Source organism: Copadichromis virginalis, linkage group LG9 (genome assembly GCF_057382275.1).
Source record: "Copadichromis virginalis isolate Kocher_CV1m ecotype Utaka linkage group LG9, C_Virginalis_male_GT1.1, whole genome shotgun sequence".
Taxonomy (NCBI): Eukaryota; Metazoa; Chordata; class Actinopteri; order Cichliformes; family Cichlidae; genus Copadichromis; species Copadichromis virginalis.
This window is the reverse complement of record NC_140626.1, coordinates 32,178,673-32,196,673: the sequence shown is the minus strand read 5'-3', so window position 1 is coordinate 32,196,673 and position 18,001 is coordinate 32,178,673. Positions and strand designations below refer to the sequence as shown.

The 18,001-nt window shown below is 42.9% G+C and overlaps 1 protein-coding gene across 3 annotated transcripts; it reads right to left on the bottom strand.

Moving 5' to 3' along the window:
- Positions 1–6,943: 6,943 nt before the first annotated feature.
- On the bottom strand, positions 6,944–12,413 carry LOC146702265 (uncharacterized). Of its 3 annotated transcripts, none has more exons than XM_085468933.1 (3): positions 12,283–12,413; positions 11,884–12,069; positions 6,944–10,309 (listed from the first exon to the last, which is right to left on the bottom strand). In XM_085468933.1, exon 3 carries the CDS (start codon positions 10,272–10,274, stop codon positions 7,896–7,898), a length of 2,379 nt encoding a protein of 792 aa, XP_085325059.1. In that variant the 5' UTR covers positions 10,275–10,309; positions 11,884–12,069; positions 12,283–12,413; the 3' UTR covers positions 6,944–7,895. The 3 variants fall into 3 exon arrangements, with proteins under 3 accessions (XP_085325059.1, XP_085325060.1, XP_085325062.1); XM_085468934.1 differs by having other exon boundaries at positions 12,221–12,285; XM_085468936.1 differs by lacking the exons at positions 11,884–12,069; positions 12,283–12,413 and adding an exon at positions 10,383–11,119.
- Positions 12,414–18,001: the final 5,588 nt, after the last annotated feature.

The following is an 18,001-nucleotide window of genomic DNA, read 5'->3' as shown; positions in this document are numbered from 1 at the left end:
TACATTTCTGTATGGAACTATTTGAGAATTTGCCAAAGATTATCAGTTATGGAGAGCAGTAGAAACAAAGGGAAGTTAGCTTGAGTAAAAGTTTCTAATGAATATCTCAGGCAGTACAAGTTATTGACAGATAGAAGTCCGTCAATAACTTGTACTGCCAAATTGTCAAAGGGATTTTCTTTAGTGTGATAATGCTAATTTTGGTCAATTAGGATGAAGATGACGTTGACCATCCCGTCTGTTTCTTTTCAAAAAATGTATAAAACACCAGCTACATTACAGCACGATTGAAAATGAGGCTTTAGCCTTGCAGCATTTCGAAGTGTACCTTGGGTCCAATCCTCTACCAACCATTGTATTTTCCGACCATACCCCCCCGATGCAGAACAGCAACCAACGCCTCATGAGCTGGTCTTTACTTTAACATTAATATCCGTTACAAGAAGGGTTTAGGTCAGGGGTGGGCAACTCCAGGCCTCGAGGGCCAGTGTCCTACAGGTTGTAGATCTCACCCTGGGTCAACACACCTGAATAAAATGATTAGTTCATTACCAGGCCTCTGGAGAACCTCAAGACATGTTGAGGAGGTAATTTAGTCATTTAAATCAGCTGTGTTGAATCAAGGACACATCTAAAACCTGCAGGACACCGGCCCTCGAGGCCTGGAGTTGCCCACCTCTGATGTGTTTTTCGGTCTGCCACACCAGAGGGTCGCATAATTGTGTCCTGTGTCAATTTTGTTTTTTTACTCGGTAGCTGTAGGGGTGAGAAGCCATTTTTCTTTGGGAACCTTTTCTCCTGTTTTTGGTTAGGGAGGCAGGTAAGAAACCTGTACTTTTCTTTTGGGGTTTCCCGTGTAGGTAAACCAGCTGCATTTCATTTCTAGAGTGTTGTTTGTTGTTTTGGCCATGCTCATCCTGACACCCGCTACCTTTTGGGACTTAATAAACTGACTGGCTGTTGCAAACTCCGTGACCGTTGTTTTTTGGTTCGTCTTCCTTGAGAGCAGGGAGTGTGGGGACATTTTCCTTTTTTTTTATTTTTTCCTTGTGTTGCACGTCAGTTTCCCCTGGGCTGGGGTGTAACAGTTCCTTATAGGTCAATATCTCAGATGTCCTCAATTGACAGTCCCACCAGGCACATGACGCGGCATTTGGCCCAACCATCTATTGTGTATACGGCAGGAAATGTCCCTTCAGGATAGTCGGGCTCGAACACAGGCTTCTCGTAGGGAAAGAGAGCGATCAACTGCAGCCGCTGTGTGGTAAGTAACTAAATCAAATTGGGCCCAGTTCGCCATTTGTAGAACATTTCAACACCTCATATGCTACATTATTACCGTATTTTCACGACCATAAGACGCACTGTACTAAAAGGCGCAGTCTCAGTTATGTGTGCCCTTACTGTATTTAACACACACATAAGGCGCACTGGATTATAGGGCGCATACAAGTACCGTATGCGTATTTAAAAATAAAGCGGGAGCAAACCTGAGTTCGGTACTCACATTTTTATTACCAGTAATCGTCATCATCAACAACACACAAGCATACAAGTGTGCGTATTTAAAAATAAAGCAGGAGCAAAACAAAGTTTGGTACTCACATTTTTATCATCAATCAAACCCATCGAAGTCCTCATCCTCTGTGTCTGAATTGAACAGCTGTGCTAAATCTCCATCAAACATGCCAGGTTCACTTTCTTCACTGTCAGAGTCACTTTCCGTGCCGTGCGGCTCCTCGGAAATGATGCCGGCTTTTGCGAAAGCTCGAACAACAGTGCCAGCAGACATGTTAGCCCAAGCATCTACAATCCATTGGCAAATTGTGGCGTAACTCGCCCGGCGCTGCCTTCCACTCTTGGTGAAACTGTGGTCTCCATCGGTCATCCATCGCTCCCAGGCCGCTCGTGAACGGGCGGTTCACACCGATGTACAGCGGTTGGAGTTCCTTTGTCAGGCCTCCCGGAATGACAGCAAGCTCACAGTTCATTTGTTTCACTAGTTTTTTCACATCGGCTGTGAGATGGGCACGCATAGAGTCACAGATTAAGAGCGATGGTGATGCGTGGAAAAAACCACCTGGTCTCCTTACATACACCTCCCTCAGCCACTTTTTCATCATTTCCTCATCCATCCAGCCCTTTTCATTTGCCTTAATGATGATTCCTGCTGGAAACTTCTCTTTAGGCAAAGTCTTTCGCTTAAAAATCACCATAGGCGGCAGTTTCTGTCCATTAGCATGGCAGCCAAGCACAACAGTGAAAGAAGACTTTTCATACCCCGTTGTGCGTATCGCTACCGTGCTGGTCCCCTTCTTCTCCACAGTGTGACTCACCGGGATGTCAAAAGTGAGCGGGACCTCGTCCATGTTAGTGATGTGGCTGGGCTGGATGTTTTTGTCGCCGATGTGTTTGCTGCAGTAGGAGCGGAAGATGGCCAGCTTTTCCTTATAATCCGCTGGAAGTTGCTGCGCTACCGTAGTCCTGGTCCGGATGGAAAAATGGCACTGTTTCATAAAACGAAAGCACCAGGACGGACCTCCTTGGAAATGTTCAATATTCATCTCTTCAGCTAGTGAAACCGCTTTTAGCCGAATGGTGACCGTCGAAACGCCTCTCCCGCTCGTTCTTTGCTCGATGATCCAACGCTCAAGTCTTTCCTCCAACTCGGGCCACCTCGCCTTATGTCCGCGGAAACTCAGCTGCGTTTTCTTGACCTGCCGGAGTTTGTTTTCTAGCTTCCTCCATTTGCGAACCATCGATTCGTTAATCTTAAATTCTCTCGCCGCTGCTCGATTTCCATGTTCCTCCGCATAGCTGATGGCCTTCAGTTTAAACTGTGCTTCATAAGCGTGTCTCTTTGCCATTTTCAGGGTTGTTAAAACAACGATGTTCCACATAATGCACATACCTGTCCTTTTAGACAGGTATGTGCGATTGTCCGGTATATACGATCAACGCCCACACTTCACCCTTTAACGTTCTCATGGTGTTCTCTACTACGTCCTCCTTACAACACACAGGGCGCACTGCGCTATAGGGCGCGCTGTACTTTTTAAAGAAAATCTAAAGACTTTTAAGTGCGCCTTATGGTCGTGAAAATACGGTATATATGTATATAATGCAGGGAAAAAACAGAACTGCTTTCCATCCATTTTCTTCTGCTTTATCCGGGGCCGGGTCACGGTGGCAGCAGCCTAAGCAGAGAAGCCCAGACCTTCCTCTCCCCAGTCACCTGCTTTAGCTTGTCTGGGGGAACACCAAGACGTTCCCAGGCAAGCCGAGAGATAATCTCTCCAGCGTGTCCTGGGTCTGCCCCGGGGTCTCCTCCCGGTGGGACATGCCTGGAACACCTCACCCAGGAGGTGCCCAGGAGCATCCTTGTCAGATGCCCGAACCACCTCAGCTGGCTCCTTTCGATGTGGAGGAGCAGCGAGTCTACTCGGAGCCCCTCCCGGATGGCTGAACTTCTCACTTTATCTCTAAGGGAGAGGCAAGCCACCCTTCGGAGGAAGCTCATTTCTGGCGCTTGTTTCCGCGATCTCGACCCCTATGGCACCTCCCGCGGGTGGTACGATAGGGGTAGGGCGCATTGTATGCCGGGCGGCAGCCAGGAGCGGATGCCCTGGCAGACCGATCCCTGGCTACTAAGACTGGCAATTGGGACATGGAGAAAGAGCCTGAGTTAGTGCATGAGGTTGAGAGGTACCAGCTAGATATAGTTTTTCTCACCTCTACGGATGGCTTGGGCTCTAGAACCAGTCTCCTGGAGAGGGGCTGGACTCTGTCTCAGTCTGAAGTAGCCCCTGGTGAAAGGCAGCGGGCTGGAGTGGGTATTCTAATATCCCCTTGGCTTGCTGCCTGTACGTTGGGGTTCTTCCCGGTGGATGAGAGGGTTTGTTCTCTGCGCCTTAGGGTTGGGGATCGGGTCCTGACTGTCATCTGCGCTTATGCGCCGAGTGGTAGTTCAGAGTACCCAGCCTTCTTAGAGTCCCTGGGTGGGGTGCTGGAAGGTGCTCCACCTGGAGACTCTGTTGTCCTGCTGGGAGACTTCAATGAACTTCAATTTTAAAGTTTACTGGATAAAGTGGCTGTGTTGATGCTGTTTTTAACATTCAAACATACAAAACTATATGTTTGAATGTTAAAAACATTCAACCACAAAGTTCTTTCATCTAAACTTGCACTTTTGAGGAAGCTATTGTTAGAACAATTAGCTTATAAAGTGAGACTCAGAGAAAAGGCTCTGGTGTGAAGTGTATGGTTTTCAGGGTTTTTATCGTTAAGTCTGTTTCCCTGGGTCTTTTCCCATGTTGTAGTCATGTGTCTTATTTTGAAAGAACTATTTAAGCGTTAACATAGCGATCAGAGAGCATAAAGAAGCAGAGAGGAGGATGTTACTCTCAATGTTGTTGGCGCATTTCAGGAGGACGCTGCTAATAAAGTTACACAATTACACAGCTGAATTCGCGTTTATTATTATATTTACAAAATACCACAGTTTTCGTCTTTGTATCGTTTTATTTTGTTGTATTTATCTTAAAGGCCGGTCCCTGAAAATATTGTCTGAGTTGTCCCTGGTGCAAAAAAGGTTGGGGAATGCTGCCCTAAAAAATGTAGAGAAAGTCAGGATCTTTGGGCTTATGTCCGCTAGGCATATTTTTTGTTTGTTTGTTTTGTTGTACTGTACTGCTCCAAGACTGACCACTAGCTTTTTTTTTCTCTCTCTTTTGGCTCTCAGCGAAGGCGGTCGCACTTTTCTCCTCTCCTGCCCTTATCTTCCCTGCTTAGCTTCTTATGTCCTTGTCTTCTCTTGTGTTTTTACTTACTTTTCCTTGGAACACTCTCTCACAGTCTGTTCTCTAAAACCTAAAAGATGAATTATGGATTTGATCAACTGGTCTCTGAATGCAATTGACACCCCTTCTCAACGAGAAGTCCGGGCTCGGGTGAGCCTGACTGCTGAAGATATCTACCTATTTGGAACCATGATAACAGGGTTCTTGCTGATCGGAGCTGGCTTATCGAAGAATTAAGGAAGCGGAACCGGCTGTTCAAACCCCCACAAGGCTGCCCGCTGGGATTGAAATGATGGGACGAGGCGTGAGTTTCTCAAAATGGGCTCATTGAGTGCAGCACGGAGAAGATCTTGGAGAACACACGGCTGCCGTCAATACTCAGAATAAGATCTCTGAGTGAAAAACTGGATTACATCTGGAGGGGCTAGCTCGAACAACACCTTTGAGCGCAAATTCGATTACATCTTGGGGAAGTGCACTGCGGTCGTTAGTTCTCAGAACTTGCTCTTTGACCACAAGAATGACAACATCACAGAATGTAAGTTTGGATAACATCATAGAAAGCTCACGGCTCTCCAACGGGAAATTGAAAGACTAGTGTTGGACTGTTAGAACAGCTTTGAAATTCATATGAGTTGTTCGCACTAAAGTAAAAACCACCATCACTTCATGCGGAGACCCCTTCGGCTCCAGCTGCAGCCTCAAGGCTGGAGCTGAACAAAACACCCTGATAACGACTGCGTTTAGACTGTTCCCCCCATTCCATGCAAGGCCACCTGGGTTGGCTGGAAGACTGTTTACTTAGCCTGGCAGGGCGAAGGACACTGTCTCAGCTGAACTCTGGACACACACACACACACACATACACTGATATGCACACACTCATCCCCCCTCCCTTTCCAAATGCCTTCGATGCTTGTGCCCTACCGGGGAAGATGGCAGTCGACTGGACCAGCGCAGACACACTGCAGGATCGGATGCGCTGTCTACAGCGGCTCTCTTACCCTTTACCCTCCCCTGTTGCTTGTCTTGTGTTTCTATGGTGTATTGATAGTCATGTGCTTTTTGTGCTGAGGTGTTTTTTCTGTTATCAAACTGTTCTCCCACTAGGAGCTCAGTCTGAGTGGAGTTTTTTTCTCCTCCTCTTACCTCATGTTATGTATTTTCGTTGTTTTTTTTTTTCCTATCAGCCTACCTTTCTGACATGTCTCCTCAATGTGATGTTTGTGTAAAGTTGGTCAGAAGGTTCCTTTGTAAGTGCGCATGCGCCATTAGCGTGCTGCCTGCTGTAACCCTAATTTCCTTCAGGATTAATAAAGTATTCTGATATCTGAAACAACTTGTCAAGTGAGCACAGAGCAGAAGTACACAAGGGTGAAGGCTTATGAGAAGTGTTGGCACTGGGATCTGCAAAGTGTCATCTTAAGACTACTTGCAAGCAATTTATAAAGACCCACCCGGATGCCCTCCATGCTGTAAATATAAAGCATGTTCCAGACGACAGGCCTGCTCCCAGAGAAAATTATGTATTCAATCTGAATCAATGGTCAGGCTGCTACTTAGTACTGCTGTTAATATTTAATCAAGTACCATTTATATTGTCAGATAGACCCTATATAATATCCTTGCTCTTATACACAGCGACTTTACCATTTCTGGTTCGGGACCACTGTCTTCTAAAGGCTGGTAAGTCTTCTGGTACAAAATGTGAAGAAGTAAATGTGATGCATTCAGCTAGAAATGGAGCGGACAATGTACACTCCAATAGTGGATTTAGTGATCAGTGTTCATGACACTTTGCATGCTAATGATCAAGGAACTGACCTCACAGCCCATTGTTCATTCATTATGCAAAAATTATGCAAGTGTTTATAACCTGCAGTCAGCTGAGACTGAAGAAGTCTCTGGGATGAGTTACGAAACGTTTGTCCCACTGAAAATGCTACGTCCAGATGAACAGAATCAACTTCTGGGATTTCCTTACCTGGATGATTGAGCGTGCATCTAGATATTACCCACAATTACTTAGGTACACGGGAACAAAGGGACAGCAAGTCAGTTTCTTACAGAGGAAGAAATAAACAAATAATTATACTGCAATTAATTTTAAGCAGTGTGTAATTATTCAGAAAAAGACGGAAAGATACGTCACATCTTTCTACATTTTATTTTTCATATGATTCAGTTAATCTTTTACATCCTGCCTGGATAAAATGACGAAAATATATGACTTACAATAAAAATATTTTTACTGCAACATAACAAAAAATGAAGGTTTGTGTCTTCATGGAGCAAAACACACTCACATCCTGTAAGAAAACAGACCACTGAAAACATTAAATATATTCTTACCCACGTGTAATTTTCCACATACTGCCTGTTTAAAATGACACAAATTTATGAATTTACTTTTTTTTACTGTAACATTAAAAATTGCAGGAATGGTTGTGTCCTTCTGGAGCAAAACAGACTCACACAATATTGTAAGACAATAGAGCCCATTTAAAACACATTTCCTGTGAGTTACAACAGAAGTGGCGCAGCACTGACACTGATAATTACCTCACAATGAACAGCCAAATAAACAGTAACAGGTCTGACAGTTTGACCCAGAAGGTGAACTCTTCTGACATTTTGCTTTTCTTGTGATCAGATGATGGGAGTAATGTTTGCTCTGCATGCTGTTTGTGGACACAGCCAGTGAAGTGTAACTTGCTAAACTTGTGTTGGGATAACTAACTCCATAAGCTAAGATTTTGTAATCGCGGCTCGATCGCTTCACAACATTCATGATCTTCTCTTAAACTCTTTTTCTTTCCATCCTGTCTTGCAGCTCTATTGTCATCATCCTTTCCTGAGTATTGCCCTCTCTTTGAAAAAGGAAGAAGGGGCTCAGAATTGATGTAATCCTGCCCCCACCTTCAACCCAAGTATGTGTGGTAGTCACTGCTACCACACAAACATGTCCTGAACCACGCTCACATACTTCTCTGTCACTTCTGACTTCATCATGCAGTACCACAGTGCCTCTTTTTGCACCCTTTCATGTTTTCACTAGATCTACAAAGACAGTGAAGCTCTGACTTTCTCAGGAAATTAAAGCTGAATTCTGTGAAGCCTGATCTCAAGCTTTTTAAGTTTGACGCAGCATCCAGAAGAACTTTTGTTCAGAACCCCCGTTTCTCCCACTGTGTTCAAATGAACCCTGTCAGGGTAATGTCCCATTGGTCTGCCACTTTTCTCACAGGAGGACACTTTGTGGGTCTTTTGATGGCTCAATAGACTTTTGTAATGGATGAAAGACTTTCCACACTGATCACATACAAATGATTTAACTCCACAGTGGGTGCGCTGATGTGATTTTAAGCCAGTCATACGAGTAAAAGCCTTTCCACAGTCACCACATACAAATGATTTAACTCCAGAGTGGGTGCGCTGATGTGATTTTAAGCCAGTCATACGAGTAAAAGCCTTTCCACAGTCACCACATACAAATGATTTAACTCCAGAGTGGATGAGCTGATGCATTTTTAACCTACTAATCCCAGTAAAAGAATTTCCACACAGATAAGAGCTGAAAGGTTTAACTTCACTGTGGACGCCCTGATGTCTCTCTAAGTGATCTCTATCCTGAAAAGACTTTCCACACTGATCACAGACAAATGATTTACCTCCAACATGGATCATATAATGTCTCTTTAAGTCACCTTTCTGAGTAAAGGTCTTTCCACACTGATCACAGCTGAATGGTTTAACTTCACTGTGGATGAGCTGATGTGCTTTTAAGCGGTAATTCTTAATAAAAGACTTTCCGCACTCACCACAGGTGAATGGTTTCACACCGGTGTGGATCAGCTGATGTGCCTTTAAATGACCTTTCAGAGTATAGCTCTTTTCACACTGATCACAGCTGAATGGTTTCACACCGGTGTGGATCAGCTGATGTGATTTAAAGTAAGCTTTCCTAGTAAAAGACATCCCACACAGATCACAGTTGAAAGCTTTAAATTTCGTGTGGACGACTTGATGTTGTTTTAAGGTGCATCTCTGAGTAAAGGTCTTTCCACATTGATCACAGCTGAATGGTTTCACACCGGTGTGGATCAGCTGATGTGATTTTAAGTGACCTTTCTGAGTAAAAGACATCCCACACAGATCGCAGCTGAATGGTTTCACACCGGTGTGGATCAGCTGATGTGCTTTTAAGTTGGATCTCTGAGTAAAGGTCTTTCCACACTGATCACAGCTGAATGGTTTCAAACCGGTGTGGCTCAGCTGATGTGATTTCAAGTGAAAAATCTGAGTAAAGGTTTTTCCACACTGATCACAGCTGAATGGTTTCACACCGGTGTGGATCAGCTGATGTGATTTCAAGTGAAAAATCTGAGTAAAGGTTTTTCCACACTGATCACAGCTGAATGGTTTCACACCGGTGTGGATTAGCTGATGTTTTTTTAAGCTGCATCTTAGAGTAAAGGTTTTTCCACACTGATCACAACTGAATGGTTTCACACCGGTGTGGATCAGCTGATGTGATTTCAAGTGAAAAATCTGAGTAAAGGTTTTTCCACACTGATCACAGCTGAATGGTTTCACACCGGTGTGGATTAGCTGATGTTTTTTTAAGCTGCATCTTAGAGTAAAGGTTTTTCCACACTGATCACAACTGAATGGTTTCACACCGGTGTGGATCAGCTGATGTGATTTCAAGTGAAAAATCTGAGTAAAGGTTTTTCCACACTGATCACAGGTGAATGGTTTCACACCGGTGTGGATCAGCTGATGTGATTTAAAGTAAGCTTTCCTAGTAAAAGACATCCCACACAGATCACAGTTGAAAGCTTTAAATTTCGTGTGGACGACTTGATGTTGTTTTAAGGTGCATCTCTGAGTAAAGGTCTTTCCACATTGATCACAGCTGAATGGTTTCACACCGGTGTGGATTAGCTGATGTTTTTTTAAGCTGCATCTTAGAGTAAAGGTTTTTCCACACTGATCACAACTGAATGGTTTCACACCGGTGTGGATTAGCTGATGTGTTTTTAAGCTGCATCTCTGAGTAAAGGTCTTCCCACACTGATCACAGCTGAATGGTTTAACTTCACTGTGGATCAGCTGATGTGATTTTAAGCTCCATCTCAGAGCAAAGGTCTTCTCACACAGATCGCAGCTGAATGGTTTCTCTCCACTGTGGATCAGCTGATGTGTTTTTAAGTTCCATCTCTTAGTAAAGGTCTTCTCACACAGATCGCAGCTGAATGGTTTCTCTCCACTGTGGATGAGCTGATGTGTTTTTAAGTTGCTACTCCGAGTAAAAGCCTTTCCACACTGATCACAGCTCAAGCTTCTCTCCTCCCTGTTGGCGCGCTTGCGTCTTCTGGGCTGCTTCATAGCAGGAAAAGTCTTTTCCACAGGGATCGCCGCTGGCTCATCTTTACTTGCTGGTGCTGGATGTTTTTGGTTGATGTCATCCATGTGCTGAGGTTTGGGCCTGCTTTCACTTCTTTCTCCTGTAATGACAAAGAACCCAAACAGTGACATCAGGTCTATACCTTCAGCTCATCCACAAGTGCCCCCTCTTACCTCACAAAGATAAACAGTTTCACCATCTGCCAAACGTCTCAGGTGCCTGGGGACGCTATGCTGTGGTAAACATTTGAAGTGAGCTCATTTTGGCGATAAAAGTAGTAAAAGTTCAACATTGTGAATAAAATTTTGGCTTGTGTGACTTCAAAGTTTTTTAGTTTTTACTTTGTTCAAATTTGAAGAACATCACACTTACAATGTGCAGTTCAGGTTGTATGTGTGAGAGCTGTACAACCAAATCCACACTGACTCAGATTTCCCTCTGATTAACCACGAGGGTGTCACAGTTATCAAAGTCTGCAGACACTGTCAGCTGCAATCAACACCTTTTATTATAATGCACAGGTGAGTTATAATGCATCTCCACTAGAAGATGGTCCCCTGTTATCTAGTTTTTCACAGGCAAGCGTGGGCGAGAGTCTACAGCTTTCTACCCCCCAAGGACACGTAGTCTAATGCCTTTATTTTTCAGGGCCATGTCCACTTAATACTACACTATACGGTTATATGGCATTTTAGTTAATATACAGCATAGAATTGAGGCACTTCAAATAATTTCATCTCAACACCTCCTTCCTGGAGATAAGGAGTCTCACTATCTGCCTAATGTCTCATGGTGCCTGGGAGTGTCAGTCCAACTCACTCACAATACCCATCTGTGTGTGGAATAACCTGTGAAATACATATTTGATGTTTTCCTATATGTAGAACCAAGTCACACAAAATGTACTATAGATACTACTAAAGTCATTTTGTCAAAACATATGATCAACACATAAAATAAAGAAATCTCCATCACAAGAGTTAGCAGCTTACACAAGAAAAGACGTCAGAAAGAATATGAAAGAAGAAAAGTGGATTTTTAATGAGGTCATGCTGAGCCTCTTGTCCCGATTGTTTTATGTTGGGCTGAGAACAAACAACCAATACTCAGATCAGGTCCAGTACACAACAATTATGTATTAAGCACATATGTGGGAGACGTACACGATACCACCCTCAGTGTAGTCTGGTAGATCTCATAGAGGAAGGACAAGAACTTCTTTATTTTATAGGGTTGTACACGCTAAAGATGCATGAGTAAGTTCCTTTTTACAACACTTAGAATGCCGTTTCGAGACCCTTTCACCCCCAGCTGTTTCCTGTTGATCGTTATGAGGCCCGTGATCGTGTATGCCACATCCTGAGTACATCCTGTTCTAACCGCCCCTGTGCAGGAACTTATGCAGTTACAAGCAAAACACTTCTTTTAATGTGTTTTAGTTTAAATATTCTTTTGCTTCTTGACTGACTGACACTTACTGAAATACTGCTACATGTATATTTCCCACAATATCCACAGACATCACCTTCATATCTCAAATGATAAAACATTAATGTACTGAGGCAGACAGAGAGGCTAAACAGAAGGCAGAAATCAAATCAAAGTGAGCTAAGAGAGAGAGACCCTGTAGAAAATGATGAAGTTAAGCAACCAGTGTAGTTATAACTGACTTACTCTGGATCTCCTCTCAGACTCAGGAGGGGGCGAGCGGGCCGGCTTTGTAGTTGGAGTCGGACCAGCAGAGACAATGGGCTCACTGACCTCCACTCCCCAAGTCAGTCACCACGAGGACAAGTTCTTTTTTTAGAGATGATTTAATCCAAGCTCACCAACAACATCATTCAGCTGTCCTCGTCAGAACTAATGAAATAAAAGCAGTTACATTTAGAAACGTCAGTGGTTTACAAAAACACATTTTTACCAAACTCAGCGAACAAGTGCGCATCCAGAAATAACTGTTTTATCTCGTTTGACATGGAAACTTAAAATTACAAAGACACACTGAACGCACCTTCCTACCAGCTGTAACCTAACAGGAGAACGTACGTTCGTCTTCGCAGCTGCAACACATACCTCACAAAAAGCCGTTCATCAATTAGATTTAACACGACGCTTCTCCACAATACTTTGATGCGGGTTCTTCAAAAAGTGCCCATTTTTAAAATGGCGGAAAGACACAGCAAAGAGCACAGTACGCACACTCCTCCTTCTTTGTCTTCTTCTTCTTCTTTTTTTTTACAAACCTTTATTTAAACATCATTATACAAAATAGAATTAAACAGCACTATATTAAAGGTATTGCACAAGCTCGTGGGAAAAAAACATAAAAAGAGGGATGTCTTCCTAAACATTTGGATTTGTGAATATGAAATTTAACCATTAAGATTAACAAGTTAATCACACATCTGTTGTGGTTTTGGTGTTTGTGTAGACCATGTTTGTAAATAAGAGTCCATGCTAAAAAAGCTTGGCGATGAAATGCAGAGATTTATATAGGGATTTTATCAATATTAAAATTATAAGTAAGGACACCTTCCTTAGAAAACATGTACATAGGTATAGTATCCAAATGGATGTAGGATTTGTAATTATATTTTTTAACCAATTTATTTTGAATGTGTTATTTAGAGTGTTAAAATCGAACACATTAAGTCCTCCATTGACACAGGAGTTCATAAGAACTGTTTTTTAAATGTAGTGTGTCCTATTTTTCCAAATAAAGTTGAAAAGTAACTTATCAACCTCTTTTATGAGTTTATTATCAAGGTGCAATGCCAATGCAGCGTATGTAAGATGAGAGATACCTTCTGCTTTAGTTTTTAATACTCTGCCTTTTAATGATAAATCTCTTAAGAGCCACAGAGTAAATCTGTGTTTGAGTTTCACTAGAATTAGATAAGAAATTTGATCAATTCTTCTTTCCTGGTTTTGGTTATTACAATACCGAAATAACGAACTTCTTGTTTTATTGGAAGGAACAATAGTTGGGCAATTAACTAAAACAGGTACAGGGACCTGTTTTGGGACAGCCTCGTCTTTTCCCTCTTTGTATGTTAAATCTGGGTGAAGTACTGTTTGTTAATTTGATACTGCTGTTATTGTTATAATGTTTTAATCACCGTAGAAAGTAAGTACCAAAACCATATCTATCTAGAGCTTGAAATATAAATTCATGCTTCACCGTATCGAAGGCCTTGTAGAACTCTAAAAATAATATGAAACCACTGCTATTTATCAGAATAATCCAGAATATCTAAAACCAATCTGATATTGTTATATGTCTTTTGGGCATAAACCCAGATTGTCTTTCATCATTAACCGAGTCAACAACCATCTTAAGTCTGTTAGCTAAAATTAGAGCAAGTATTCTTTAATTATTGTTTAATAAGCTATTTGGTCTGCAATTATCAATCATTAAGAGGTCCTTATTTTGCTTCAGAAACAATGTGGTCAAACCTTGATTCATCGTAGTGGGAAGTTGGTGGTTTCATATGCTTTCAGCAAAAACCTCAAGAAGAAAGGAAGAGAACTCTTCAGAAAAAGTTTTATATAATTCTGCAGTATGATCATCTGTGCCTGGAGATGTATTATTTTTAATAGCCCAATTGCATCTGTGACTTCTTCTAATGAGACGGGTAGATCACATAATATAGAATCTTCTTGGCTGACAGATTTAACATTCAGCAATTATAAGAGGTGATCTGAAGCTTCCTGAGAAAATGTACAGCTAAAAATTCCTTATAGAAATGACTACAGAGTTTAGAGATTAATCTGTAATCCTCTGTTATAACCACATTTATCATTAATTTGCTAATATTATGCTTGAGTGTTTCTTTTCTAAGCTGAAGAAATAATAGGAATTGCACTCACCTTCTTCAAGATCTGGATCTGATAAAAGCTCCTTTTGCTTTGTCTGAGTATAAGCCATCTAATTTATCTTGTAATTTAGCAAGGTTCAATTTATCCTCTTCAATTAGTGTCAATTTGAGAGATTGTATTTTCTTCCTCTAATCTTTTCGATTTCACGTTAAGGCTGCCAACCTTCCTTAAATATTTGTCAATTTCAAATTTTAATAATTCCCAGTTATTTGCAAACTTTAATTTTTCTCGAGCTCTAGATCAATAGTTTGAGATCAGTTCTTTAAGATCCTTTTTCACATCATCTTTCTCTGTCATGAATCGCTGTGTGGCAGACAGGAATTGGACCCAAAATGCAGGCTCTTAGACACGAGGGATGAACTCAAAACCACAGCTTTATTTGCTGGCCGGGAAAAGCATACAAAAGCAAAAGCAAACTAAACTGAACTGGAAAATGACAAACTAAACACTCAGGGAGACACAGGGAGTTCCACACAGCACGAGGAACGACGTGACACTGACTCAGAGAAACACAGGGTTTAAATACACTGGGAAGTGTGTGAGACACAGAAGGAGGGCACAGCTGGGAGAAATCAGAACTGACGAGACAAGGAAGCGTAATCTGAACACACTGAGATCAGACACGGACCTTCAAAATAAAACGGGAAACACACACGCAAAGACACAGACTCAGAGACGCAGGCTTAACGCAGAGACCTGACTACACTAGAGGGGATATACAGGCAGGGACGACAGAAAACAAAGGGAGCACAGAATAAACACTGGGAAACCAAAAACACAAACAGTTATCATTCATACTATCAAAAATAAGAGTACAAAATCAAAAACACTGGGTCACTGACCCAGAACCATGACACAAACTAACCAAAAGTCTATCCTTGAATGTCTCGAGTTAGAATTGTTGCACTAAGTAAACGTTTTGGAATGAGGATATTTGAATCTCCAAATGTCTATGAGTTTAAGGCGTACTATAACAGCTTTCAATGTAGTAGTAATTCTTTTTTTTAACACTTGTAGTTTCCCAATTATCATACATAGCATTCTTATTATTTTAGAATAGAATAGAATTCAACTTTATTGTCATTGCACATGCACAGGTACAGGGCAACGAAATGCAGTTTGCATCCATCCAGAAGTGCTTTAGCCATGATATAGATATATTACAATATATATTAGCAATAGTATAGATATGTAAGTATATTACAGAAATGGGTCTATTATGGTATGTTATAATGTACACGGTGTGAAGTATGTTGTGAATATTCTATAACTATAAGTATGTACAGGCTGTAGTGAGTACAAGCTATGTACAGGCTATGAACAGGATATAAATATGAAAAACTATACAGAATATGAAATAAATAACTTTACAGAATCTGAGATATACAGTTATACAGAAATGTGAACTATGCAAGTTGTAAACGGTTGTAGGATTAAAGATTATCGAATGTACAGAATGATTATTTACACAGAGCTATACAGTAGTGCAGTTAAGATAAGTGAGGGTGTAGATAGTTTCTACAGAGGCTATATAAAGTGCTAGTGGTTGTGAGTGGTGGTTCAGTCCATGTTATTATTGTGTGTTTGAGGGTACAGTTGTCCATTGTGGGTGTGTGTATGTTCAGTCCATGAGTTTAACGTGGGTCAGATGTCAGGAGGCAGAGTTCAGGAGTCTGACAGCTGTGGGGAAGAAGCTGTTCCGGTACCTGGTGGTCTTAGTCCGGAGGCTCCTGTAGCGCCTCCCAGAGGGCAGGAGGGTGAAGAGTCCATGCGATGGGTGACTGGGGTCTCTGATGATTTTCCCAGCCCTTTTCAGACACCGCTTCCTGTAGATGTCTTTTATGGCAGGAAGTGGTGCTCCGGCGATGCGCTGGGCAGTTTTCACGACCCTCTGCAACGCCTTCCGGTCCGAGGCAGAGCAGTTCCCGTACCAGACTGTTATACAGTTGGTCAGGATGCTCTCGATGGTGCAGCGATAGAAGTTCACCAGGATGTCTGAGGACAGGTGGTTCTTCCTCAGAGTCCTCAAGAAGAAGAGGCGCTGGCGAGCCTTCTTGACCAGCTTGGAGCAGTTGGTCGTCCAGGTGAGATCCTCGGAGATGTGGACTCCCAGGAACTTGAAGCTGCTCACACGCTCCACAGCTGTCCCCTTAATGTGGATGGGTGGATGTGGGTCAGCATTCCTCCTGTAGTCCACGATGAGCTCCTTGGTCTTCTCGGTGTTAAGCAGCAGGTTGTTTGTGTCGCACCACTCAGCCAGACGATCCACCTCCTCCCTGTAGGCGGCCTCATCGTTGTCACTGATGAGGCCAATCACCGTGGTGTCATCTGCAAACTTAATGATGGTGTTGGAACCATCAGCCGGTCTGCAGTCGTGGGTGAAGAGGGAGTAGAGGAAAGGGCTCATCACACAGCCTTGTGGTACACCGGTGTTCATCGTGATTGTAGATGAGCAGCGGTTATCCAGCCGGACACGTTGGGGGCGGTTGGTCAGGAAGTCCAGTAACCATTTGCAGATGAGGGAACTGATGCCCAGGTCTGTCAGTTTCCTGATGAGTTGTGAGGGGTGGATTGTATTGAACGCTGAACTAAAGTCTATAAACAGCATTCTGGCGTAGGTGTTGTTGTTGTCCAGGTGTGAGAGGACAGAGTGCAGTGCGATGGAGACTGCATCCTCTGTGCTCCTGTTCTGGCGGTATGCAAATTGGTGGGGGTCCAGGGTGGGGGAGAGACAGGATTTGAAGTGTGCTAGGACCAGCTGCTCTAAGCACTTAGTGATGATGGGGGTGAGTGCTACTGGGCGGTAGTCATTGAGGCAAGATGGGTTGGAGTTTTTGGGTATCGGGACGATGGAGGTGGATTTGAAGCAGGCCGGTACCACAGCGTGGGCCAAGGACAGATTGAATATGTCTGTGAGCACTCCTGCAAGCTCCCCAGAACACGCTCTGAGAACACGCCCGGGGATGCCATCAGGACCTGCAGCCTTGTGGACATTGATCCTGCTCAGCACCGCTCCTACATCGGTGGGGGAGAGAGTCAGAGGTTGGTGATCTGGCGTCATGTCTGCTTTGGTTGTGGTTGTGGGGTTCCCTCGCTCAAAACGAGCATAAAAGTTGTTGAGCTCATTGAGGAAGGAGACATCAGTGGATGCGGGGGAAGGTTTGGTGGTCCTGTAGTCTGTGATGGTCTGGAGTCCTTGCCACATGCGTCGGGGGTTGGAGTTGGAGAAATGTTCTTCTACCTTCTTTTTGTAATGGTGTTTGGCTTTTTTGATGCCCTTCTTTAGAAGGGCATTAAAGGGCATCATTTTACATAAAGGGCATCATTTTACAGAAAACCACAAAACAACAATCCCACAGATCATAAATACAGATAATACCAAGACAGGAAAAGGGAACAAAAACACTAAACAAACAAACAAGCAAAAACAAACAAGCAAAAAAACAAACAAAAAGCACAGCAACAACAGCAAAAAAAAAAAAGAAAGGGGGGGGGGGGTGCACCTCTCTATTGTTTTTACAGGACTGTTCTAGGGCAAACAAAAACACTGAAGATTCCAGTTCCAGACCGGATAAATTGTTGACGTATGTTAACAGAGGGTTCCACGTTGTGTGGAATTTGCCGATGGATCCGTTCAGAGTACATCTGATTTTTTCCAGTTTGACATTTTGCATAACATCCGTTATCCAGCGGTGGTGTGATGGAGCAGTAGTAGACTTCCATTTAAATAAAATCAGGCGTCTCGCTAATAATGACAAAAACGCAATGACCCTCTGTAAATGGGCAGGGGGAACAGAAGTCACAATACCAGAGAAACAACCAAAAACTGTCACCAAGGGGGAGGCGAGATGTTATAGGCATAGGCTTTAGAGATGACTTCAAAAAATGATGACCAGAAAGGAGCAATTTTCGG

Coding starts and splice junctions, on each gene's coding strand:
- LOC146702265 (XM_085468933.1), bottom strand. CDS start 10,274: ATGGATGACATCAACCAAAAACATCCAGCACCAGCAAGTAAAGATGAG.